General features: G+C 47.8%; 1 protein-coding gene across 3 annotated transcripts in view; it reads right to left on the reverse strand.

The window, feature by feature from the left end:
• Positions 1–6605: 6605 nt before the first annotated feature.
• SNPH (syntaphilin) overlaps positions 6606–25323 on the reverse strand; it is a 49023-nt gene continuing 30305 nt past the window's right edge. Inside the window, exons 3-6 of one of the 3 annotated variants that reach the window (XM_079979409.1) lie at positions 22595–22685; positions 18875–19081; positions 11052–11201; positions 6606–9846 (exon numbers count right to left, since the gene is read on the reverse strand). In XM_079979409.1, coding sequence (XP_079835535.1) covers positions 8583–9846; positions 11052–11201; positions 18875–19081; positions 22595–22644 — 1671 coding nt within the window. In that variant the 5' untranslated portion in view covers positions 22645–22685 and the 3' untranslated portion in view covers positions 6606–8582. The remainder of the gene's footprint in view (positions 9847–11051; positions 11202–18874; positions 19082–22594; positions 22686–25323) is intronic. The other 2 variants (XM_079979410.1, XM_079979411.1) reach the window with 2 other exon arrangements.

The raw sequence follows: 25323 nt of genomic DNA on the forward strand, positions 1-25323 counted from the left end.
GGCAGCTCGTGCGCACACTGTCTCGAGGCGGAGGACCCCAAGCCGCTGCTTCTCTCCCGAGCCGGGTGAGCATGAAACCCGGGAAATTTAAGGGACATCATCAATAAGGGACAGCAGGAGGACACGGCGCTGGGAGAAGGGAGTTTCCCACCAAATAAGGGATGGTTGACAGCTATGCTCATGGGGCAACTTGGCCCTTGGTTTGGTTCTGCTGCCCCTGTGCAGAGTAAGCCAGTGTGCAAGCGAAGTCTGGCTCCTTCTTCCCCTCCCGGTTTCAGCCTAGACAAATCATGGAAAGCAAGACGCCTTTGGAGACCGAAACGACATTTTATTACAGCCACCAAACAGACGAAGGTTACAGGACAGTGGAAATCAAAACCCAAGAAGAGTATACAGCTTTTAAGTTCTGTATTTAAAAATATATTATATAGATTTTTTTCTTCTTCTCTTTCAAATATAGTCATACATTTATTTCTCGGCAGAGCTTTGGATAGTCTAACAGATGTGTACACATATCCACAAGTACATCACACGGGCGGCTTTCCTCGTAGCGCACCACCAGCCATGTTTGCCACCCTTTCACCAAAATCCACTCTTTCGTGCTCTCCTTCCCTACCCAAATACTTCACGTTACAGTTAAAACAGAGGCAAAACTTACCTCCCACTGGCTAGCTCATTTGGAAAATCTGCCTTCTATGTTTCCCCTAACCCTTGCCCCTTTCTGTCACCCAAGCAAACCGAGGGTTATCATAGATTCCGGTGTCTAAGATGACTTTTTAACCCCGGAAAAGAGGTTAAAAAGTCGGGGGGTCGTCTTATACGCCGGGTACTGCCTCCAAGGCAGCAGCGGGCGGCGGGCTCCGCGTCGCGCTGGGCGGCTTCCTCCTGCCCAGCATATAAGGCTGGGCTTATAAGACGAAACCCAAAATTGGCACTGCCAATTTGGGGGGTCGTCTTAAACGCCCAGTCGCCTAATACGCCAGAATCTACGGTATTCAATCTACCCTCGACTCTTTCAAATCCTTGCGGAGGCCGAATCACATGGGCTGTTTGTTTGCCACAAGCTCAGGCACAGATGCTGCGGCCGCCACTGCTCGACTGGCTTCAGGAGGCTCGTGAAACTCTGGGCCTGTGCTTGCGACACAACTTGCCCAACCTGTTTGCCCTTGCTGCTACTTCGTGAGCCTGAAGGGGAGAGAAGCACAGGCCAACTGAGCGGCTCGTGAAGCCCCCCGGTCACAAATGGGAGCCTTGTGGTCAGGGCAGCTGAAGACCTGGGGTGCAAACTGTGACACTGGTACCAAGCGGGGTGGGATGGGACCATGTGCTCGCTAGCATTGGCTCTGCCTGCAACAGAGTCCCCATTAAATCCAAACGTAAGCCCAGCTCTAGTACCTTCAATTGCACAAAACACATGAAATACAGTGAAAATATCTTAAACGAGAAGCAATTGACTAGAAATATTCTCTTACGGATCGCTCCCGGGGTTTCCGGGGGGGGGGGGGTTGCCTTTTAATTCACATTCCACTTTTCTCCTCCAGCCCAGTCTTATAATTTTCCATCGCGAAGTTAATAATTTTATCAAAAAAAGGTTACACTCGATCTTAGTTGTCAAATCCTTTGCTTTAGCTCCTCTACAACAGGGGGGAGGCTGACTTCCTTTTTGCACCTCCCCCGCTCGCTCCGAATTTAAACAGAATTTCCCCCCTTTTTTAATCCAAGTTCCAATTACTCACGGGTTATTCTTTTAAAGACCAAATTTTCAATGGAAGAAGTCAGCGCTCTCTGTCGAATGGCATGCGGCTTCGCTCGGCAGGGGAAGCAGAGGACTCACAGCACCACCCCCCCCTGTCACCCGCTCCGCAGCCTTTAAAAAGGCTCCGTCGCGGGTCGGGGGGGCGCAAACGGTGCCCGCCGAGTCACCATGCCCATGGGTTTCAGCGCCCATGGTTTTTGAGGGTCCCCGCGTCGCCGGCGCGGTAGAACCCAGCCCCTGCCGAGCAGGCTCCCTCCGGAGCTCGGAGGGAGTCTGCCATTCGGCGATGGCGCCAACCCGGAAGTCAAGAAAAGTTAAAAAAAAAAAACTTAAGGGAAAACCTAAAATAGAACAAAGCCTTAACGGGATGCCGGCTACAAACCTCGTTTCACTGAAGTATTCCGTTTCCTCAGAAGGAAATAGAAAAATATAAACTTTAAATGACCAAAATTCAAACAAGGGTTGAATCCTAAAAATTCTGACGTATTATAATCCTTGCTCAACCTAGGTAAAGCAAAACGCAATAATAAAAGATTGAAGACTCAAAAGTACAGTTTCTAATACGGAATTTACAAAAAAGGTTTGAAAACCTAAATAGCAAGTTTTAAACAAAGCCCAACTTGAAGAAGGCAAAGCACAATAGTAAGGGCTTGAAGGCTCAACTATGAAAATTCCGGTGCTGCTTTTACAAAAAGGTTTAAAAACCTAAATGGCACAAATTCAAAGAAAGGAATACAAGATAAAGCTGTTTTAGGTTTTGAACAAACTCAAGAACAGGGCTGAAACGCTCCCATGGTCTAGATGTGACTGCTGATGTTAAAGACTGATTTGATGTCCACAAGATAATATTTCTAGCTGATTTCCACATTTTAATAATATTTCTAGTTTATAATATTTATAATATTTATAATATATTAATATTTCTAGTTGGTAATATTTCTAGTTGATTCCCACAAGATAATATTTCTAGTTGATTACTTCTTGTTTCAGGGATTTTCGTGGCATTTCATTAGTTTTGTGCAATTTCTCGGTTCCATGGCTGTTGCTTCCATAGCTGAGGCTCTCTCTGTGCCATAGGGCTGGCATTGGCGATTGGCATTGCTGAGCATCCTCTGAGGCCCACGTCTTTACAAGGTGACCCCCAGCTACCCTTTGAGCTTTGCAGCCCTCCTTCTCCTTCCCTGTTCATCTGCCCTCTCTGAGCACACAAGTCCTGACGAGGGATAAGACACGGCCATTTTCTCCACCGCCTTTTGTCCCCCCTGTGGGCAGTTGTCCAGACTGGACCCAGAGGGAAGGGCAAGCAGTGTCCCAAGAGCAAGGAACCACAGGGCCTGCTGAGGGCACTTGCCATTGCCTTCATCTCCTGGGACAGCCAAGCTTGCAGCGATGTTTGCTTGGCTGTTTCCCCCCCTGCCCAGTCCTGTGGCCTTGCAACGGCTTGCAACAACTTGATCACTTGTAGGATGGACGGTTTCAAGAAATGGACAGGGTCATTTAAAAAAATAGAATCATAGAACTGTAGAGCTGGGAGGGACCTCAAGGGCCATGTAGTTCAACTCCCTGCAATGCAGGAATCTCAGCTAAAGAATCCCTCACAGACAGCCACCCAGCCTCTGCCTAAAAACCTGAAGGAAAATACAAAATTTCTTTTTGTCCATTCATATTTTTATTTCTTCCCATCATCTTATGCTTTAATGATAATAACAGTAATAATTTTAAATTAATTTAATTATTTAAATTGCATTTTAACCTGTATTTTAAATTGGTTTTTCCCCTCCCTACTATGTTTTTACTGTAATTTTACTGGTGTTAGCCGCCCTGAGCCCAGCTTTGGCTGGGGAGGGCGGGATAGAATCATAGAATCATAGAGTTGGAAGAGACCACAAGGGCCATGGAGTCCAACCCCCTGCCAAGCAGGAAACACCATCAGAGCACTCCTGACATATGGTTGTCAAGCCTCTGCATAAAGACCTCCAAAGAAGGAGACTCCACCACACTCCTTGGCAGCAAATTCCACTGTCAAACAGCTCTTACTGTCAGGAAGTTCTTCCTAATGTTTAGGTGGAATCTTCTTTCTTGTAGTTTGGATCCATTGCTCCGTGTCCACTTCTCTGGAGCAGCAGAAAACAACCTTTCTCCCTCCTCTATGTGACATCCTTTTATATATATAAATAAATTTATTATTAAATATAAATTTATATAAATTAATTTATTATTATTATTATTATTATTATTATTATTATTATTATTATGCCACCCATCTGAGTGCATTGCCCCAATCGGTCTGGGCGGCTCCCAGCAAAATATTGAATATACAATAAAACCTCAGACATTGAAAATTTCCCTAGATGAGTCTTGGGCTCCCTTTTCCAGCTCTAAACTTCTATGATTCTTGGATACTCTAGTAGGACTGAAAAACAGAAACACAGGAAGGGGCCACGCAAGCCAGGGAAGGCTTTCTTTAGTGCCCGGTGGTCACTAGGAACATCTTAAGCTCCATCGCCAGTGAATGCACCCAGTACTTTCTTTCTCCCAGATGAATAAATGGTTGTCGCTCACTCCTACAAGGAAACATATCACATTGCATTTGAGGGATGCTTCGTGGGGAGGGCGGAACTTACCTGTTGTCCCCCTGCCCCCCAATTAGGGATCTTGTACGGGAGTGCCCTCCCCAAAGAGATCTGCAGTATACAAGCCCTCCCTCCCACCTATCCTGACGACAGACGTTTTGCTAATACAGAGTAAATAGCAGTCATAGAATTTAAGGCTGTATGAAACTGACCCTCAAGCACTGAAGGGAAAAGTCTCCATGCAAGGAGGAGAAGGGAGCGCAGTCTTTTCACTAAATACTTCCCTTGGCCTCTGCTCGCACCAATCCCTTTAAACCAGCCCACCCAGGGGCATCCCAGTAGTCCAGAACTGGAACTGGAAGTGCAGCAGAGAGATACTCCCAGCTCCCTCCAACAGCATCACCCAAACACCCATAAGCTTAAGCTCAAATAAGACAAAAGGACCCATTGAGCCACCTGTGGCTTATATTTCTTCTCTCAAAGCTCATACTAATTATGGAAGAAGCAACCAGGTAGGAGAACCGTATCCCGGCTTCCTTCACCTCTTCAGTTCTGAAAAATGGGCTTTTCCAACAGCATGGTGGAGAGCTGGTTAGCGGGACAGGAAACCAACTGCCTGAAGCTGTCAGCCGATAACCTTTGCATGGTAGGGTTCAAGTTTGCCAAAAGTGAACATAGTGCAAAGCAAGACAAAAACTGAATTAAGGACTCCTTAATTACTGCCCCAAGCGAGGGGGGAGGCCAGTTGCTCTACTCGAGGTATATTATCTGGCTCTTCTGCATCTCGGCCAGAAGCAGCTTCCAAGAAGTGGACGACATACAATTCAGTTCCCAGCTGGGGGAAGTCAGAGCCAAAGAGAGTTCGAAAAGTCTCGTCATGAACGTGAAGGGGAGAAGTGACAATAACGCGGTCGTCAAAAGTGAAGTTTTCGCACAACATTCGTGATCCACTACGTTCTGTTAACATTCTCAAGTGGGGGGGGGAGGGAGGCCGAAGGGCTGGGATTTCTCTCTGTAATTCTGCAACACTTTGGGGGTAAATAGGCGAAAGTGAGCCCAGGCTCAAATTTGAAATGTCTGCTTCCCCGGCCCTGCCTGTTTAGTTCTTGCCTTCCAGATCAGAGAACCAAACTTTTGAACATGGTAGAGCACCATTTGGGTGCATTAGGTGCTAGTGATCAGGGCTTGACGTGAGACAAAGATCCCCAAGCTTTAGCCCTGGGAAATGTGAACGCATGGAGTGTCTCTGAGAAAGTGCAAAGTGCCTTTCCCTTCCCCCTGAGTAGCCACAACCAACTCTGGGGATTAAGGAAAAGGAAACCCAAAGCAGAGGGCATGACTTCAAGACAGGCCTGAGTCTTAAATCCTAACAATAAAAATCCAGTTTATACGTACTACACAGTGTGTCATCCCTGGGGCTCCTACACCACCTAGAGGAGATATATGTTGAGTCTTAAAACAATCATACATCTAGGCATTCATTCATTCCATCCCATGTGAGCTCTCTTCCTACTGGTTTTTCCTTGGAGTGCGCAGAGTCATCACTAATGGGACAAAAAAAGCAGCAAGAATGTGTCTGTGTGCATTGTTCCTTCGTGGTTGCTTTGAAAAAGCACAGTGGGTAATTGGAACACCAGTGGCAGGAATGAGAAGTTGTGGGCTCATGAAACAGGTTGCTGGATTTGAGAGAAAAGGGGGGCACAGCACATCTTAGTGGTGTGAGCAGCAGCATTTGTTTGGGGTTGGTTAAAGCACTGGTTTTTCAACAGGTGGGTTGGGACTGACTTCTGGGCCATGGCTTGATCTATGATGGGTCACAACAGCAGCAGTTGCACTATGGTAAAAAATAATAATGAGGAATGTTTGGGTCGAAGGTGGGTCCTGGGTGTGAAAAGACTGAAGACTACTGGACTAAAGAATACTGTTTTGGATCAACCCCTTACGAAGTTTGCCAAAGGAGCATCCAGATGAAAGCTTCTGTTTTTCTTAGGGGATTCTTGGGCACAAAATCTGAAGGGAGCAGGTGAATAGGAAGAAAATTGAGTTGGGAAGGGAGTTGTATTGCATGACTCCAGCATAAAAGATAAAGGGACCCCTGACCATTAGGTCCAGTCGTGGCCGACTCTGGGGTTGTGTCGCTCATCTCGCTTTATGGGCCGAGGGAGCCAGCGTACAGCTTCCGGGTCATGTGGCCAGCATGACTAAGCCGCTTCTGGCAAACCAGAGCAGCGCACGAAAATGCCGTTTACCTTCCTGCCGGAGCGGGACCTATTTATCTACTTGCACTTTGAGGTGCTTTCGAACTGTTAGGTTGGCAGGAGCAGGGACCGAGCCACGGGAGCTCGCCCCGTCGCGGGGATTCGAACCGCCAACCTTCTGATCAGCAAGTCCTAGGCTCTGTGGTTTAACCCACAGCGCCACCCGCATCCAGCATAAGAGACTATTTATTGGGCATCACTGTCTGGCAAGTGGGGGCAGGGGAAAGAGCAGAGCAGGATGAAGCCACAGGGACATGGGATAGCATTGGGCAGTTTCCTTATTCGGACCACTCAGCCACCCAACATGGCATTATCTATCCTGACCAGCAGTGATTTATCCGGGGTCTCTTATCCCTCCCCCCCATGATCATGTCCATTGACTTGCGCCTAAGGCAGGCAGTAATGAAAACATTAAGAACAAAGAGGACACTCCTAATACAGTGGTACCTTGGTTTACAACCATAATCTGTTCCGGAGGTCCGTTTGTAAACCAAAACAGGTTGTAACCCAAGGCGTGCTTTCACCAATGGGACCTCCCAAAAAAAAATTGGTTCATAATCCAAAAAAAATGGGCTGTAATCCAAAAAAGGTTGCAAACCAGGACATGAACTTCTGGATTTGACGTGTTTGTAATCCAAAACGTATGCAAACCAAGGTAGCACTGTATTGGACCACGGCCAGGGCGCATGCGCAGCACATGTGCACTGCCCTCTCTGCCTGCAGAAGCTACTACTGAACAGTAGCCCTGCTACTGCCCCTGGTGGATTGGAAGGGAACATACTTAAGGTGCCAAAATGACTGGCACCAATAGCACAGAAAGGGCGACTGGAGAGGGTTGGAATGCGGGATTATAAATTGGTAAAGTCATTTTTTTTGTTTGGGAAGAAGAAGAAACTCAAACTGTGAACTGAGCTTGAAAATGCAAGCGCCGACTTGCTTTAGTAAGACTGGGGAAATGGTAACCCATTTCGAAGGAAGGAATTTGCCATTTTAAACTGTCAGGAAGGTGACAGGTGTTGTGTCATTAGATGGAGAAAGGGCTCTGCTTTATTTTTTGTGCCCCATGAAAGAAAGATGAAGGTCCCTTTGCCTGTCACTGGATGAAAGGAGGAAAGTGATGTCTCTGGGTCCATGGACCATATGAAGCTATCTCATGTGGAGTCAGATAACTGGTCCATCTAGGCCAGTGCTGCCTACACTGACTGGCAGAGGTCTCTCCCAGTCCCACCTGGAGGTGCTGGGGAATGAATTTGGAGCCTTTTGCATGCAAAGCAGGTGATCGATTGCTGAGCTATGAAATCCACTCCCTCCTCACTTCTGAGTCAACCTGGCAGTGGGTGGGAATATATCTCGTCACTGCAAGGCAACTGTGATGTGCCCCTTCTCTTCCCACCGGGAGCCGGCAAAAGGCTCAGGCAGGATCTGTAGTTACTGCTGCAAAATCCTGTAAGTGAGGGAACACGAGCAAAAGCGGGTGGCGGGTGGCGGCCTAGTGAGGATTAGGGACACTGGTGGTTTCTAGAGTAGCCTTAGAAAAAGCAGAAGAGAAAGGAACAAGTTATCGGAGAGCTTTTTCAGCGTATCGCAAAAATGGCCAGAAAGAGCCTACTGTGGAAAGGAGAGAGATTGCGAAAAAGTCTCGTAACTTCCCTGAAGTGGAATGAGAGGCAAACTTCCACAAGCTACAGCACCTACGGTGCAAGGGTCTTTCAGCAGGGAGGCCAGCTGCCCAATCCCAGCTCCTTGCAATTCCTCCAGGGTTGCAGAAAGAGGGGCAATGCTAACTCCCCCAAGTCATTTGTATAAATCGAGATGCAGCAGATCAGAACTGTCACCCAGGTGCCCCCCCCAAATAAATACCAAAATAAATAAAAAGTCTCAGTGCGTGGATGAAATGTACAATCAGTGGTCAGCTAAATTATGGTCGTTTCCATGAACTGGCTCTCTCTGGGCGAAGCATGTGTGCGGCGCAACGGGCTGGGCGGGGGAAGGAGATCATGGCTGGGAGCAGGAGCTGCTGGTGTTGGTGACGGAGCGGCAGCTGATCTTGCGGATGGAGTGCAGGGCGACCGTGCAGCAGCCCCGCAGGAGCGAGCTAATGTTGTAGATGGGCTGTCCCTGCCTCCTCTGCGAGCGGCACAGCCAGGCCACCGTAGGCACTGCTGGCACCACCACAGCCAGGAGATCCACGATGAAGTGGCGGCTCCAGTAAGTTTGAGGCTCTGCTGCCGCTGCTGCTGCTACGAGCTCCTGGCCTGGCTCAGCTTCTTCTTCTTCTTCTTCTGGGGCGCACATGACGCTCACCGACTGGCTGGCGCTAGAAGGCTGGTGCACGGTTGGGCTGTTGGCCACTGGGCTTGGCGAAGCTGCTTGCTCAGTAGCGTTCTCTCCCTCCTCTACTGCGCTGATTGACACAGCTGAGCTGGGATCAGCAGCTGCCATGTCCGTTGTCCCCCCAGGAAGGCTCTGGCCCTGGATCTCCAAGCTACGCGGTTCAGCTGCATCCTCCATTTCAGACACCCACACGGACGTGGGGCTGGCCAGGCTGCAAGCCTGGGATTTCATCACCTTCTCTAGGATGGTATCGAGATCCGGCTGGTACTGCACAAAGTCCGTCTGTATGGCTTGCTCCTGCATGCAGCTGGCTTGCACCGCCGCCTCGACGCTGTGCTGAGACCCCATCAGCTTCTCGTACGTGGAGCTGGTGGGCACCCGGGACCCCAGGGTGAAGTTGGTCTGCAGGGAGGTGTCGTCTGTGCCGCACTCCACCCCTGAGGACAGGAGGCTGCTCTGGTCCAGCAAGTCCGTCCGGCTCAAGGAGTCGTCTGCAGCCACAAAGCCACTGTCACAGGCCACTTCTTCCACTGAGATCTGGGAGCCGCCCAGGTTCCTGTCGGCGGCTCCTTGGTCGCTCAGCTTGGTGTAGGTGGAGCTGCGGGTGAGGGAACGGGCCGGAGAGCCCCCCGCGGACTCGGCAGCCCCCTCTTCTTTAACCGTCCCGTCCTGGGAAAGCTCCATGCAGTGCAGCAAGGTCTCCAGCTTCTTGTTCTGAATGTTGATGTCCACAAAGTACTTTTGGAGCCCTTTGTCTTTCTCCATCAGGTTGTTCTTGACGGTGTCGATGACCTGCTTCAGCTGCTTGATCTCCTTCCGGGCCTCCTTCAGCGCCAGCTGGGCCTCCACGCGATGGCACTCCTCCTCGATCCAGTCCTCCTGCATCCTGGAGAGCTGCGTCTTCAGGTCATCGATCTCGGCATCCCTGTAGCAGATGGACAAGCAGACGGTCACTGCCCTTGCTAGCTCTGCAACAGACTGTCTCGCCAGAGTGGTGCATGCTCTGGTTATCTCCCGCTTGGACTACTGCAATGTGCTCTACGTGGGGCTACCTTTGAAGGTGACCCGGAAACTACAACTAATCCAGAATGCAGCAGCTAGACTGGTGACTGGGAGTGGATGCCGAGACCACATAACACCGGTCTTGAAAGACCTGCAATGGCTTCCAGTACATTTCTGAGCACAATTCAAAGTGTTGGTGTTGACCTTTAAAGCCCTAAACGGCCTCGGTCCAGTATACCTGAAGGAGCGTCTCCACCCCCATCGTTCTGCCCAGACACTGAGGTCCAGTGCCGAGGGCCTTCTGGCGGTTCCCTCACTGCAAGAAGCCAAGTTACAGGGAACCAGGCAGAGGGCCTTCTTGGTAGTGGCACCCGCCCTGTGGAATGCCCTCCCACCAGATGTCAAAGAGAAGAACTACCACCAGACTTTTAGAAGACATCTGAAGGCAGCCCTGATTAGGGAAGCTTTTAATGTTTAACAGACTACTGTATTTTAATACTTTGTTGGAAGCTGCCCAGAGTGGCTGGGGAAACACAGCCAGATGGGTGGAGTATAAATAATAAATTCTATTCTATTCTATTCTATTCTATTCTATTCTATTCTATTCTATTCTATTCTATCCTACGGCACAAGCTGAATCCTCCTTCCATCGAGCACTGGTGGGCGGTAAGGAAATTGTACCATAAAGAAAGATGCATTAGTGGGTGGTAGGTATAAAAAGGTTGACTACCCCTGGTATAGAGTGAAAGTTAAATTCTGTGAGTTGACTGTACAAATTTAGCAAAGTTACCTTTATCTGCTTCTCTTAGGCAGCAATCCTATGCACACTTACCTGTGAGTAAGGGTTAGGGTTTGCTGCCTGAGGTGAAGTGCACGAAGCTGGCTAAATTTGCAGCTGAATCTTCAGCACTGGCAAGGAGCCACTTCCACAGCAAATATCAGGAAGGTGCGTCGTTCCCATGAAGCCAGCTATTGTAATCTATCAATCATTAGCACCTGAAAAGTTCCACCTGACACAGCTCTGAGCGGCCCGCAAGGCTGACTGCTGCTTGCTTGGCCTAGTATGTTCAGGGGAATGCCGAGCCTCAAATTCCTCCACCCCAGATGCAAGAGCCCCCAAATACTGACCTGTCCTGCAGCCTCTCATGTGTGTCTTTCAGCCTGGCCCTGAGGTGTCGAATGCAGACCTCCTTCTGCTGGAGAGGGGTAAGGTACTGCTCTGGCGTCGGGGGCTTGATCCCATGGTTGTCACTGCACAGCAAGTACTTGACTGGGCGCCTGAAAAGACAGGAACGTTCATCAGTGCCTTGGAAGATTTCCCTTCCTGGTCCGGGGAAGGTTCAGAGCACATGATTGCATCTCCTCACTTTCTCACACTCACGCTCTTGTTCTCTCTCCCATGGCTGAAAATTAGACTAAAGGCACCTTGGGGTTCACCTTTGAAGCTTCAGAAACTCGGGACAGTGCTGCCTATGTTGACACTGCTAAGTTACCGTATTTTTCGCTCTATAACGCGCACCTGACCATAAGGTGCACCTACTTTTTTTGGGGGGGGGGGTGGGATTCAAGAAAAAAATAATGCAGCTCTTGGGGGCTTTTGCGGGAGGTGGGGGAAGTGAGAGAGCCTCACTCTGTCCCTTCCCCCCCCCCGCAAAAGCCAGGGATAGCCACGTGAAGCCTCTCCAGGGCAGCGGAATGAAGGCTCCCCGCTGCCCTGCGGAGGCTTCGTGGGCTACCCCAGAAGCGTTTTCCCCCACCACCAGCCCCAAAGAACAGGTCGGGGCTGGCAGGGGAAGCCCGGGTCCCCCCCCCCCCAGCCCCAGGGACCACACATTCACTCCATAAGACACACAGACATTTCCCCTTAGATTTTAAGAGGAAAAAACTGCGTCTTATGGAGCAAAAAATACGGTAACTGTGCACGTTTTGAGCTCAGATTTTTCTGCTCCTTTCTCCAGATTTTTCTTCCAAAGCCAAGCAAGAACAGAGGAGAACAACGACCCCGTGCAGAGGATGTTTTAGTGCTGCCTCTTGCCCAGGATGGAGTAGTGTGGAGATATAGCAGACTAATGACTGTAGCAAATGAAGAAACAGAGAAGAGCAGCAGCAGAGGGGGAAATCAGACAGACATTTAAGACGAAAGACGCTTCTTTACGCTTGCAAGACCCTTGACATTGTGTCGATTTGCCAAACCCTAGTACTTTGCACCCTTTCTGTATTTATCAATAACCATTGACCTTGGCTAGTTTTCTGCCTTTGGGGAGCAATGGGGGATCATAAATACATAGCTAAAATAAGTTAAAAAATAAATTTGTTGTACAGTAATATTCTCCTGTAGAAAACCCCCACAAAAAACAGCTCTCCAGAGCTTAGGCTGTGGCAGGGGCCCTGATCCTATCAGTGTCAATGAGGGGAAGTTGCTTTTTTCCAGGGTTAAAATGCTTTGCCCAGGGAAGTGTGTCTGTTTCCTATCTCTCCCCACCTTGCCCTGGCTTTTTAAGCATGATGTTTTATATCCTTGATTTTTTTAACAGTAAACTGCATTAGACTACTGTTGATTTTTGAATGGTATGAATGCTTTATTACGTATATATTGATTCCATGATGTGTACTTTAGCTGTCAAGCTGTAGAAAAGACTACATTTTAATTGGTTTATTTTAGACATTTCTACCTCCACCCTTCAAAGAATTTTTTTCCCCAGGGCACATTAAAAATGACTAAAGTAAATAATTAAGTGGGGTTTTGTGCAGCTTAATTATTCAAAGGTAAAGGTAAAGGGACCCCTAACCATTAGGTCCAGTTGTGGCCGACTCTGGGGTTGCGGCGCTCATCTCGCTTTATTGGCCAAGGGAGCCGGCGTACAGCTTCCGGGTCATGTGGCCAGCATGATTAAGCCACTTCTGGCGAACCAGAGCAGCGCACAGAAACGCCGTTTACCTTCCCACCGGAGCGGTACCTATTTATCTACTTGCACTTTGATGTGCTTTCGAACTGCTAGGTTGGCAGGAGCAGGGACCAAGCAACAGGAGCTCACTCTGTCGCGGGGATTTGAACTGCCAACCTTCTGATGGGCAAGTCCTAGGCTCTGTGGTTTAACCCACAGCACCACCCGCATCCCTTAATTATTCAAAAGGGCTTGCTTAATAGGGACGTTGGACTGTGGACCTCATCTATCTGCTACTGTCAGGGTTGAAGTCAGTGTCTTGCCTGCCTGGCAGTGTCCTGGCAGTTTTGAATACAGCCAGTGAAAGGGAAGAGTATGAGTTTAAGCCTGGTTTGAACAGGTGGCTAAAAGTTTCCTGGCTGATCGGCAGCTTTCAAGAACATTGGAGTGTGGGACTGATGCTGTCTCTAGATTTCCTGTCCACATTTATACTTGCTTCCTAAATGCTCAGTGTCTACAAAAAAGAGAAAATACCTGGGAAAGTCTATGTGCAATCCTGAGTGTAGAGTTAGGAATCTGGGACCTGGCCTGTCTTCCTTAATTTGGTCCATCTCTATGCCAGTTCACTCCTCCTCCTTCCTTCCCAGAGAGCTCAAAAGGATTGCCTTTAAATGTAATGGCAGCAGAAGACCCTTTTGGTAAGGTGAGACTTTAGCCTTTCAGAACTGTACTGGGAATGAGGCCCGGACTCCCAAGGAGGATGGCCCCAGTACTACTGAATCAGATTCAATATTAAAGGTTATTATTATGATTATTAAATGGGATCAAGTCCAATGTTACGAACTTGCAGTGGAAATATATGTTACAAAGAATGCAGGCTTATAAAAATATATACCGTATTTTCCGCTCTATAGGACACACCCGACCATAGGACGCACCTTGTTTTAGAGGGGGAGAACAAGAAAAAAAAATCTCCCCCTCTCTGCTCAGCGCCCCTTCAGCAAAGCAGCAGGAGAAATGGAGCCCCTTCCATTTCTCCTCCCGCTTTGCTGAAGGGGCGCTGCATAGCTCTCCCTCTCTGCTGAAGCCAGGAGACTCTTGTTCTCCTGGCTTCAGCAAAAGGAACCCGAAGCCACAGGCTTCAGGTTCCTTTTGCTGAAGCCTGGAAAACGAGAGGGGTCGGTGCGCACCGACCCCTCTCACTCTCCAGGCTTCAGGGGTAGACTCTCCTGGCTTCAGCGAAAGCAACGCGAAGCCTCCAGAGTGCAGAGGGAGCGCGCTCTCTGTGCTTCGGAGGCTTTGCTTTGCTATCGCTGAAGCCAAGGAGCCTGCATTTGCTCCATAAAACGTACACACATTTCCCCTTAATTTTTGGAGGGGGAAAAGTGTGTCCTATAGAGCGAAAAATATGATATATATGCTTATGCATGGCTCCCTGGTCCTGCCAGTGATGCGGAGCAGGGAATCTGATGGCAGGCAGGACACACACATCATCATGACGCCAAGTAGGCTGGGCTGGATGTTATAGATGGGAGAAGCAGGAGCTGAGAACAGGAACACTGCCAAAAATGTGTAACGTGAAAGTACATCCTTAGAGCACTATTCCATTTGCAGCTGCAATAACTGGGGACCTTCACAAAGTTTCTGTTGAATGGAGCCTTTTCCTTTCCTTTCCTTTTTCCTATTGCAACATTGGACTTAATTTTTAGGGTTCCTGAAATACAATCCATATTTATTTATATTTTAATTCCAGGTCAATACATAGGTTGTATGCAAAGGACAGGTGCATAAGAGCAATTGTGATATCTATCTATCTATCTATCTATCTATCTATCTATCTGTCTATCTAGATATAGATACATAGATGCATGGAATCTGTTGGCAACTTTCCTGCCTTTCCGCACTAATGGTGAATTTGATCACTTCTGAAACTCTGTATCAAGGGACATACGTTATGCCCCAGTTTTAGCGGCGTGTAACTGCCCTCATTTCAACTGAGTTCGGAATTAGTATGCGCATACTAGTGTATTTTTTGTGTATTTTTCATCTTTGTTGGAAGCCGCCCAGAGTGGCTGGGGAAACCCAGCCAGATGGGCGGGGTACAAATAATAAAATATTATTATTATTATTATTATTATTATTATTATTATTATTATTATTATACTGCAGTACTGCTCTTTTGAAACAGCTACTTTTAAAGACAGAATCCAACCCCTTTTATGGGGTTTATTTATTTATTGGGGTTCATTCACAGGTCCAGCCTTATTATCAGCAGCTGAATTCATATTCACGGTTGCTTACAAATATAGTTAGCCATGTAGTTCAATAAAAGAGTAATAATAATAATAATAAATTTTATTTATATCCCGCCCTCCCCAGCCGAAGCTGGGCTCAGGGCGGCTAACAGCAATCAAAATAATCCAACGATTCTAAAAACATTTCATTATAAAAATTAATTAAAATCAAATTGATGGCAACCATTAAGCAAAATTCTGTGCAGATTGCCAGAGGAGGGGGGGGGGGGGTCAGGCTGTGCCTTGGCCAAAGGCCTGGTGGAACAGCTCTGTCTTGCAGGCCCTGCGGAAAGATGTCAAGTCCCGAAGGGCCTTTGTCTCTTGTGACAGAGCGTTCCACCAGATCGGGGCCACAGCCGAAAAGGCCCTGGGCTCTGGTTGAGGCCAGCCTAACCTTCCTGTGGCCCAGGATCTCCAAGATGTTTTTTATTTGCAGACCGTAAGTTCCTCCGTGGGACATACCAGGAGAGGCAGTTCTGTAGGTACGAGGGTCCTAGGCTGTATAGGACTTTAAAGGTACAGGCAGATTACCTTCCAGTTGCTTCCTAGCTACTCTTCTGTGCTGCAGGACAGCCTGAGTGAACCTGCATTAGGAGTTAAATCTGCCATTATTTGGCAGTCCACCTGGATCACTGGTGCCAGGTTAAAGGTAAAGGTAAAGGTACCCCTGCCCGTACGGGCCAGTCTTGACAGACTCTGGGGTTGTGCGCCCATCTCACTTAAGAGGCCAGGGGCCAGCGCTGTCCGGAGACACTTCCGGGTCACGTGGCCAGCGTGACATCGCTGCTCTGGCGAGCCAGAGCCGCACACGGAAACGCCGTTTACCTTCCCGCTGGTAAGCGGTCCCTATTTATCTACTTGCACCCGGAGGTGCTTTCGAACTGCTAGGTTGGCAGGCGCTGGGACCGAGCAGCGGGAGCGCACCCCGCCGCAGGGATTCGAACCGCCGACCTTTCGATCGGCAAGTCCTAGGCGCTGAGGCTTTAACCCACAGCGCCACCTGCGTCCCAATTAATCAATTGCATTTCCCCAGTTATATTGGACATGTTGAGGTTAAAGGTAAAGGTAAAGGGACCCCTGACCATTAGGTCCAGTTGTGGCCGACTCTGGGGTTGCGGCGCTCATCTCACTTTATTGGCCAGGGGAGCTGGTGTACAGCTTCCGGGTCATGTGGCCAGCATGACTAAGCTGCTGCTGGCGAACCAGAGCAGCGCACGGAAACGCAATTCACCTTCCCACTGGAGCGGTACCTATTTATCTACTTGCACTTTGATGTGCTTTCGAACTGCTAGGTGGGCAGGAGCAGGGACCGAGCAATGGGAGCTCACCCCGTCACAGGGATTCGAACCGCTGACCTTCTGATCGGCAAGTCCTAGGCTCTGTGGTTTAACCTATGTTGGGGTTAGGTGATGGCTATTAGCCAGAACGGCTAAATTAGCCTTTGCCAGCTGGGTGCCCTTCAAATGTTTTCATAGAATCACAGTTAGAAGGGACCCCAAGGGCCATCTAGTCCAACTCCCTGCAATACAACCTCTGCTTGAAAACCTCCAGTGAATCTTATGAAGGACTCCATTCCACGGTTGAACAGCTCTTACTGCCAGAAAGTTCTTCTTGATGTTTCAGAAAAACCTGCCCACTATAAGGAAATTCTGCCCTTGGTATGTTCATTTTCCACCTCTCCATTTTGATTTTCTGGCCCCATATCTGCACAAACTTATGATCCCAAAATACAGACGTGCTTTTACACTTGAAAGACTGGATGTTTTGCCATCTCCGGTACTTGAGGGTCGATTCCAAAAGATCCTGCCTGAGAAACGTCTTTGCCCCTGTGGAGATGGCAGCACCGAAACCGCAGCACACGTCCTCCTGTCCTGTACTCTCTACAAAGACCTGAGGAACGAGATCCTCACCCCACCCGTACTAACCATCCCAGGGCGCTCAACCACTGCCACAATGTCCTTTCTTCTATCAGATCAAAATGAGCAGATAACAGCAAAGGTGGCTAGGTTCACAGCAGGGGCAATCAGAATAAGGGCCACTAACTGACTGCTGATTCAGGACTTTAAATTGTGCTCTTATATCAAACTTCCTTTTCTATGTATACTGTAATGTTTTACTGTTGGTATGGCCATTGGCTAATGCAAATAAAGTTTTATCTTATCTATCTATCTTCCTGATGTTTAGTCAGAATCTACTTTCTTGCAACTTGAATCCATTGATTTGAGTCCTACCCTCCAGAGCAGTAGAAAACATGCTTGCTCCAGCTTCCACGCGACAGACCTTCACAGGTGTTTGGAGATGGCTATCCCATCTCTCCACTTTTCCAGGCTAGGCATATCCAGATCCTTCAACCGTTCCTCATACGGCTTGGTTTCCAGACCCTTGATCATCCTTTGGGACTACAACTCCCATCAGCCTAGGCTGATGGGAGTTGTAGTTCAAAACATGTGGAGGCTGCCAGGTTGGCAAAGACCAAGCTGAGCAGAACCTTCCATATTCAGAGGTGGTATACTCCCAGACTACCAGGTGCTATGGACTAATGCGCCTCTATCGTGCTCAGCTTGCAGCTATCCCAGAGGCTAATTCTCCCCTGGCCTCCTTGCTGGCCCAAAGAGGACTAATTTAGCCAGCTAGCACTGGTGATCATCTAATGTTTAATGCGTGGATTTTCCACTAAATTGATTTTAGAACTTTCAATTTATTGTTATTCACACTTTTAGACTGTATTTTATGCTGTTTTCTTGTTGTATAATTAAGTGTTTTAAATTTGTTGTTAGCCACCCTGAGCCCGGTTTTCTGAACCGGGAAGGGTGGGGTATAAATAAATTATGATTATGATTATGATTATTATTAAAAACAGAAGTACTGTTTTGGGAGGACAGGGGGTGGGCTGGTGTGGTGGACTCAATGGTCCTGAATGGGGTAACTGTGCCCCTGAAGGACCAGGTGCGCAGCCTGGGAGTCATTTTGGACTCACAGCTGTCCATGGAGGCGCAGGTTAATTCTGTGTCCAGGGCAGCTGTCTACCAGCTCCATCTGGTACGCAGGATGAGACCCCACCTGCCTGCAGACTGTCTAGCCAGAGTGGTGCATGCTCTAGTTATCTCCTGCTTGGACTACTGCAATGCGCTCTACGTGGGGCTACCTTTGCAGGTGACCCGGAAACTGCAATTAATCCAGAATGCAGCAGCTAGACTGGTGACTGGGAGCGGCCGCCGGGACCACATATCACCAATTCAAAGTGTTGGTGCTGACCTTTAAAGCCCTAAACAGCCTCGGTCCAGTATACCTAAAGGAGCGTCTCCACCCCCATCGTTCTGCCCGGACACTGAGGTCCAGCTCCGAGGGCCTTCTGGCAGTTCCCTCACTGTGAGAAGCCAAGTTACAGGGAACCAGGTAGAGGGCCTTCTCGATGGTGGCGCCTGCCCTGTGGAATGCCCTCCCACCAGATGTCAAGGAAATAAACAACTCTCTGACTTTTAGAAGACATCTGAAGGCAGCCCTGTTTGGGGAAGCTTTTAATGTTTGGTGCTGTATTGTTTTTAACACTTGATTGGGAGCTGCCCAGAGTTGCTGGGGAAACTCAGCCAGATGGGTGGGGTATAAATAAATCATCATCATCATCATCATCATCATCATCTAGCAGGCCACTCTTAGGTTGGCAAGGCAATTCTCTCTCTTATGTTGGACGCTTGTGGTGTGTGTGTGTGTGTGTGTGTGTGTGTGTGTGTGTGTGTTTGTGTGTGCTGCCCTTCCAGGAGCCAAGGGTTACCTTGGGGTGGGGCTGCTGTCGCTGCCCTTGCAGGACCCGGAGTTGCTGCTGCTGCTGAGCGAGGAGGTGCCGTAGGTGTCCCGCATGCTCACTGGCGGAGAGGGACGCCTGGAGGCAGGAAGAAGAGGCTGTTTCTCAGTCGGAGTGGCAGGGGCCGTTGCAGACTTAAAGAACGAGGCAAAGCCACTCCTTCCGTAAAACTCACGGCTTAAAACAAACAAACAAACAAAAAAACACCACCAAAGGAAAACACGAATACAGGAAGAAGAAAAAAACAGAACAGAACAGAACAGAACAAAACAAACGACAAGAACAAACAGGCGGGGTTCAAAATGGAACGTGGCAAAAGCTCTCTCTGCAAACAGGTTAGTGAAGCAGTAGCAAAGGCGGGCCTGAGGAGGGCGCTGCAAGCCCCCAGCACCACTCCCCAGCACCCCAGCAGGAGCACCCCATCACTTTCACGGAGCTCAGAGCCCAGGAAAAAGCATCTGATCATAAGCGCTAGAGGGGAAGTGCTGGAAAGTACCGTATTTTTCCGTCTATAAGACGCCTCCATGTATAAGACACCCCCTATTTGGGGGGACTCACCAATCGCCAACCCACCCTTAGCACTATCCGTGTATAAGACGCCCCCTAATTTTTGACATTTTTAAAAGGAAAAAAACCTAGTCTCATACACAGAAAAATACAGTATCATTCTTAGGCCCAGGCTGCCTTTGGGATGACAAGAGGCGGCAGAGACCCTTTAAGCAACATTCTAGATAGATGGATAGGAAAAGGTAGGAGAGAAGCTTGCAAGGGAACATGTATTAATTGACTATATACACACACAGTCAAACCTCGGTTTTCGATAGTCTCGGCTGCCGAATGTTTCGGAAGCCGAACGCCAAAAACCCGGAAAGGAATGCTTCCGTTTTCGAATGCATCTCAGAAGTTGAACGGTTTCTGAGGTGTGTGTTTCTCAATTTTCCCCATTGAACTTGCTGACAGACCTTTGGTCCTCGGTTTCCGAATCTTTTGGAAGTCGAATGGATTTCCAGAACGGATTACGTTCGAAAACCAAGATTCCATTGTATATATAATAACGTTGTCTTAATTTGCTTTTGACTTTACCCTCGTGCTGTATTTCTACATCTGAACCTGTACATCTATTCGTGCATTGAAGGGGGTTAGGCCAGATGACCCCTGGGACCCCTTCCAAATCTACAATCTCATGATTCTACATCTTTAAAGTTGTAATGTGCCCAGGGAATTTATTGCTCATGGATAGTACAGTCATACCTCAGGTTTCAGACACTTCAGGCTGCGTTTTTTAAGGTTACGGACGCTCCGAAACCCGGAAGTACCAGAACAAGTTACTTCTGGGTTTCGGAGGTTGCACATGCACAGAAGCGCAAAATTGCACTTTGCACATGTGCAGAAGCACAGATGCGTCGCTGCAGGTTGCGAACGCTGCGGGTTGCAAATGTGCATCCTGCACAGATCACGTTCGCAACCCGAGCGTCCACTGTATAGAAACACTGTAAATAAAAATTAAAACTATGATAAGGAGTCATATAATCAAAGGCTTGGAAAGGACACTCCTATCTACTTTCGAGAATGTATAACTTGCTGCTTAAATGGAACACACAGGATGAGACTGTTAAATCAGCCATGATAAAATGGGCTCAGGATATTGGGTATAACATTATGTTTGAGGACTGGGAAAGGTTATGGACCACCGGAATAAAATTCACGGCATGTAATGCCTTGAAGGAGAATATTATGAAAATGATATATAGGTGGTACATGACCCCAGTCAAGCTTGCAAAAATATATCACCTGTCTGATAATAAATGCTGGAAATGTAGAGAGGCTGAGGGGACATTCTTTCACCTCTGGTGGACATGCCCAAAAGTGAGGGTCTTCTGGGAAATGATCTATAATGAACTAAAAAAGGTATTTAAATATACCTTTGTTAAGAAACCGGAGGCCTTCCTCTTGGGCATTGTTGGCCAGAAAGCGTCAAAGAAGGACAGAAGTTTCTTTATGTATGCGACAACAGCAGCAAGAATACTTATTGCAAAGTATTGGAAGACACAAGACTTGCCCACACTGGAAGAGTGGCAGACGCAATTGATGGATTATATGGAATTGGCTGAAATGACTGGCAGAATCCGAGACTTGGGAGAAGAAACAACGGAAGAGGACTGGAAGAAATTTAAGGACTATTTACAAAAACAATATAAGTTGTATGAATGTTAAGTATCTGCACAATTTGGAAAATCTCAGTTCCAGCAAATAGATTTTGTAAAATAGAAAATTAAGTTATAAGTAAGAAAAGGTCGAAATTTAAGGCAACAATATGTTTAAATTTAAGGTATGAGTAAATGATAAAAATTATCTTAAATTTAGAAGTATAATATTTGGAAAGTACAAAATAAGGTATGAAACAAGGTAATAATTTGCTGATATTTTTAATATAAATAATGCAGGGTAAAGGAGATGTGAGGAAGTCCAGTTAGTTATATATAAAAAAATTGTATTGAATGGTTGGTTTTTTTCTTTTTCTTTTTTCTTTTTTATTTCCTTTTTTCTATATGGTTTTTTGGTGTATTTGTTCTGGCTTTTTTGTGTATTATTTTTTTGGTGAAGGGATCTTGTATGTATATTGTGTACTATGAAAATTTAATAAAATATTTTTTTTTAAAGAAAAGAAAAGAAAGGACACTCCTATCTGAGTGCGCTAGGTACTAAGTGCTTGACATGTCTCTGTTTTGACATTCCACAGCACCACAAGCAGCTTACTAACACGTTTCGCCCAAATCTGTCTCCTTGTACTTTAGATCCATGGCAATTCCTAGTCCTTTTCAGCAGGTGAAAATGGTCGGCACACCCTCTCCTCGCTCCCATCCATATTAACACACATGCTTTCGTTCCTGAGAAAGAACCCAGGGAACTCAGGCGCCTGACAACAGCTCAGCATTGCTCTGCTCTCCCCGGACAGGGCTGGCATTTTCAAACAACAACAAGCGTTGCTCTTGTGGCAGGACCTGACAGGTCACTGAGCGTGACAGGAGAGTTGTGCTTGGCTTGGCTCATCGCAAGCTTCGCAGGCTTGCCTTAAAGGCACAGGAGCAGAGCCTATTGAAGAGCCCGGCAGCCCTGTTCTCAGGAGGTGCCTTCGCAAATGGGAATGGCAGGGACCTCCGATGTATGAAAACACACTAAGGGACAGGAAGAAACTCAGCAAAGGGAAAACCACCAGCGCCAACAGACCACCCCCCCCCCAGCTCCTGAGGAAGCAGCTGCCCCAAAGACTGCCTTTGGCTACCCAGAACTGAAGTGCTGATTCCAGCTTCAGTTATTGTGATGGAGCGGTTCACACATGCACAACAGGTGAGGAGGCATGCAAATGTTGTGCCAAGGTGTGATCAACAGGCATGCAACTTTGGATTACGGCAGCCACAAGGAAACAACTTGTCCCTCCTTCCTAGCAGCTCTGCAGTCCCCACAAGGCACTGTGCAGCATTCATAATCCTGTACATTTGCGAAGCACATGGAAGGAGAAGGGGCTCCTTCCATATTGCTGGGGAGCACCCAGGCTCTCTCTTCGCTCTAGGAAAGCAGCATGGGCAAGGCTGGGGTGGGGGCGATAACAGTTCCTTTGCTGTGAACCAGCAGGGATGCTGCCGGAAGTCCCATTCTGCAATGGAGAGGGGAAGGGTTCGTGATATTCACCTCCGGGATCCCGTTGAGGGTCTTCTGCTCCCTGGCAGGGACATAGCCATGGAACCGCAGGTCTTGGCGGTGACGTTGGCTGTCACTCCAGCTGGGGAAAGAGCAAGAGATATAAAAAGGGGGAGGGAAAGGATTTTGGGGTTAGAACAAACATGGGTTGTAGCAAGGGACATTTGGGGATGCCTAGATTTCAAACCATAAAGCTTTTCCTGCTTGGTAAGATGCTTTTATTTGCAGAGACTTGTTTCAGGTGCTTGTATAGCCTCTGGTTTAATATTCAATAATTCATTATTTGGTTTTAATATTGCATCAACATTTTTTTAAAAAATTTGTATACCATCTTTCTATCTTACAATACTCAAGGCGGTTTACAAGCTGAAGAAACAAAAAATGTACATCTTATAACAATGTAATGCAATACAAAAACGTGATAATAATGCAAAACTTTAAAACAAGCAACCTACATCAAAAAGTAACATTCAACAAAAGTAACATTAGAGTAGTATAAAATAATACCAGCATATAAAAGTTGCAGAAATTCACCCTTAACAGTTACGATAAATAATTTCTAAACTATAATCAGTAAAACATCGGCAAGCCACAGTACATGAAATAATAAAATACAAATTGAGAAGCAGGGACTAGAGGATGGAGCAAGGCAGGAGGAAGGAGGCCTTGCCAGATGGAGTCTCTTCCCTCACAGTTCTTCCTCCAGGCACTGCCTCCTTCAAAGATGGGCTCCTAACTTGTTCCCTGGGTGAGTCCATAAAGGTGGAAAGGACAAGGTGTGGTGTGAACACAATGGATAACAAGGTCCTTCTAACAATGGGGTATGTATGGCAGGATCAGAACATGACTCCCCCCTTTTATTTAGGGCTGATGGATTTCATCTTCCTGTTCAGGGATGTGAAATATTTCTATGTAGGGATATTTCTATTTTTATGTAGGCCACCCTGGAATCCATATGTGGACGAAAGCACGGTTTATGCATCTTAAAAAGGAACAGATTTTTTTAAAAATGCTTTCTTTTGTCCCAGCTGGCTGGCCTTCATCCCCACAGCCCCATAAAACTCATCTCCCTCTCTCCAGCCTGGTCCTGTTTTTGGGCCTGAACTAGACTTTGGGTTATAGCAGCTGGTCATCTTTTGGAGAATGACAAACTCCACATGCAAAATGGATACACCGAAATCTCCTCCCAGCCCTATTCAGAGAGACAGGGAACAATTGCCACAGCCATTAACGAATCAATGAACGATCAGATAATAATTCTGAATTGCGCTCAGGGATGAGAATGAGCAAGGAGAAGGGGAGAAAGGGAGCAGAGCAAATGGCAGGCAAATTGCCCCAGGATGCCTCTGCAGCTTTGTGCCAAGTTTCTACAATTGGCACAGGAGAAAGTACTTCTACATGCAGTGCTGCAGGTTTAACCTGTGGAACTGGCTCCTGCAGGACGCAGTAATGACCATCTACTTAGATAGCTTTAAAAGAGGACTGGGCAAATTCAGGGAGGCTAAGTAGGGATGCGGGTGGCGCTGTGGGTTAAACCACAGAGCCTAGGGCTTGCCGATCAGAAGGTTGGCGGTTCAAATCCCGGCGACGAGGTGAGCTCCCGTTGCTCAGTCCCTGCTCCTGCCAACCTAGCAGTTCAAAAGCATGTCAGAGTGCAAGTAGATAAATAGGTCCCGCTCCGGCAGGAAGGTAAACGGCGTTTCCGTGCGCTGCTCTGGTTCGCCAGAAGCGGCTTAGTCATGCTGGCCACATGACCCAGAAGCTGTATGCCAGCCCCCTCGGCCAATAAAGCGAGATGAGTGCCGCAACCCCAGAGTCGGCCACGACTGGACCTAATGGTCAGGGGTCCCTTTACCTTTACCTTTAAGTCTATCAGTGGCAGTGCTCTTTCCTACACAGTTAGAGGCAGTATGCTTCTGAACACCAGGTGCTGGGAATCAGAAGTGGGGAGAGGGCTTTTGTGCTTGGGTGCTGCTTGCAGGCTTCTCATAGACATCTGGTTGGCCACTGGTTATCTCTCGCTTGGACTACTGTAATGCGCTCTACGTGGGGCTACCTTTGAAGGTGACCCGGAAACTGCAATTAATCCAGAATGCAGCAGCTAGACTAGTGACTGGGAGCTGCTGCCGAGACCACATAACACCGGTCCTGAGAGATCTACATTGGCTCCCAGTACGTTTCCGAGCACAATTCAAAGAGTTGGTGCTGACCTTTAAAGCCCTAAACGGCCTCGGTCCAGTATACCTGAAGGAGCGTCTCCACCTCTATCATTCAGCCCAGACACTGAGGTCCAGCGCCGAGGGCCTTCTGGTGGTTCCCTCCCTGCGAGAAGGCAAGTTACAGGGAACCAGGCAGAGGGCCTTATCGGTGGTGGCACCCTCCCTGTGGAATGCCCTCCCATCAGATGTCAAAGAGAACAACAACTACCAGACTTTTAGAAGACATCTGAAGGCAGCCCTGTTTAGGGAAGCTTTTAATGTTTGATGGACTACTGTATTTTAATCTTTTGTTGGAAGCAGGCTATAAATAATAAATTGTTGTTGTTGTTTTTAAAGGATGCTGGACTAGATGGTCCACTGGCCTGATCCAGGCTGCTCTTCTAATGGTCCACGACTTCTCAAGAGTCAAATGCGGCCCTCCAGAGCTCTATCTGGCTCTGGGACTTTCCTGAGGTCCTGTCTCTTCCACAGGTCACTGGCCCTGCTCCAGGCTTTCATTGA

The sequence above is a fragment of the Podarcis cretensis genome (genome assembly GCF_951804945.1).
Source record: "Podarcis cretensis genome assembly, chromosome: 6".
Taxonomy (NCBI): Eukaryota; Metazoa; Chordata; class Lepidosauria; order Squamata; family Lacertidae; genus Podarcis; species Podarcis cretensis.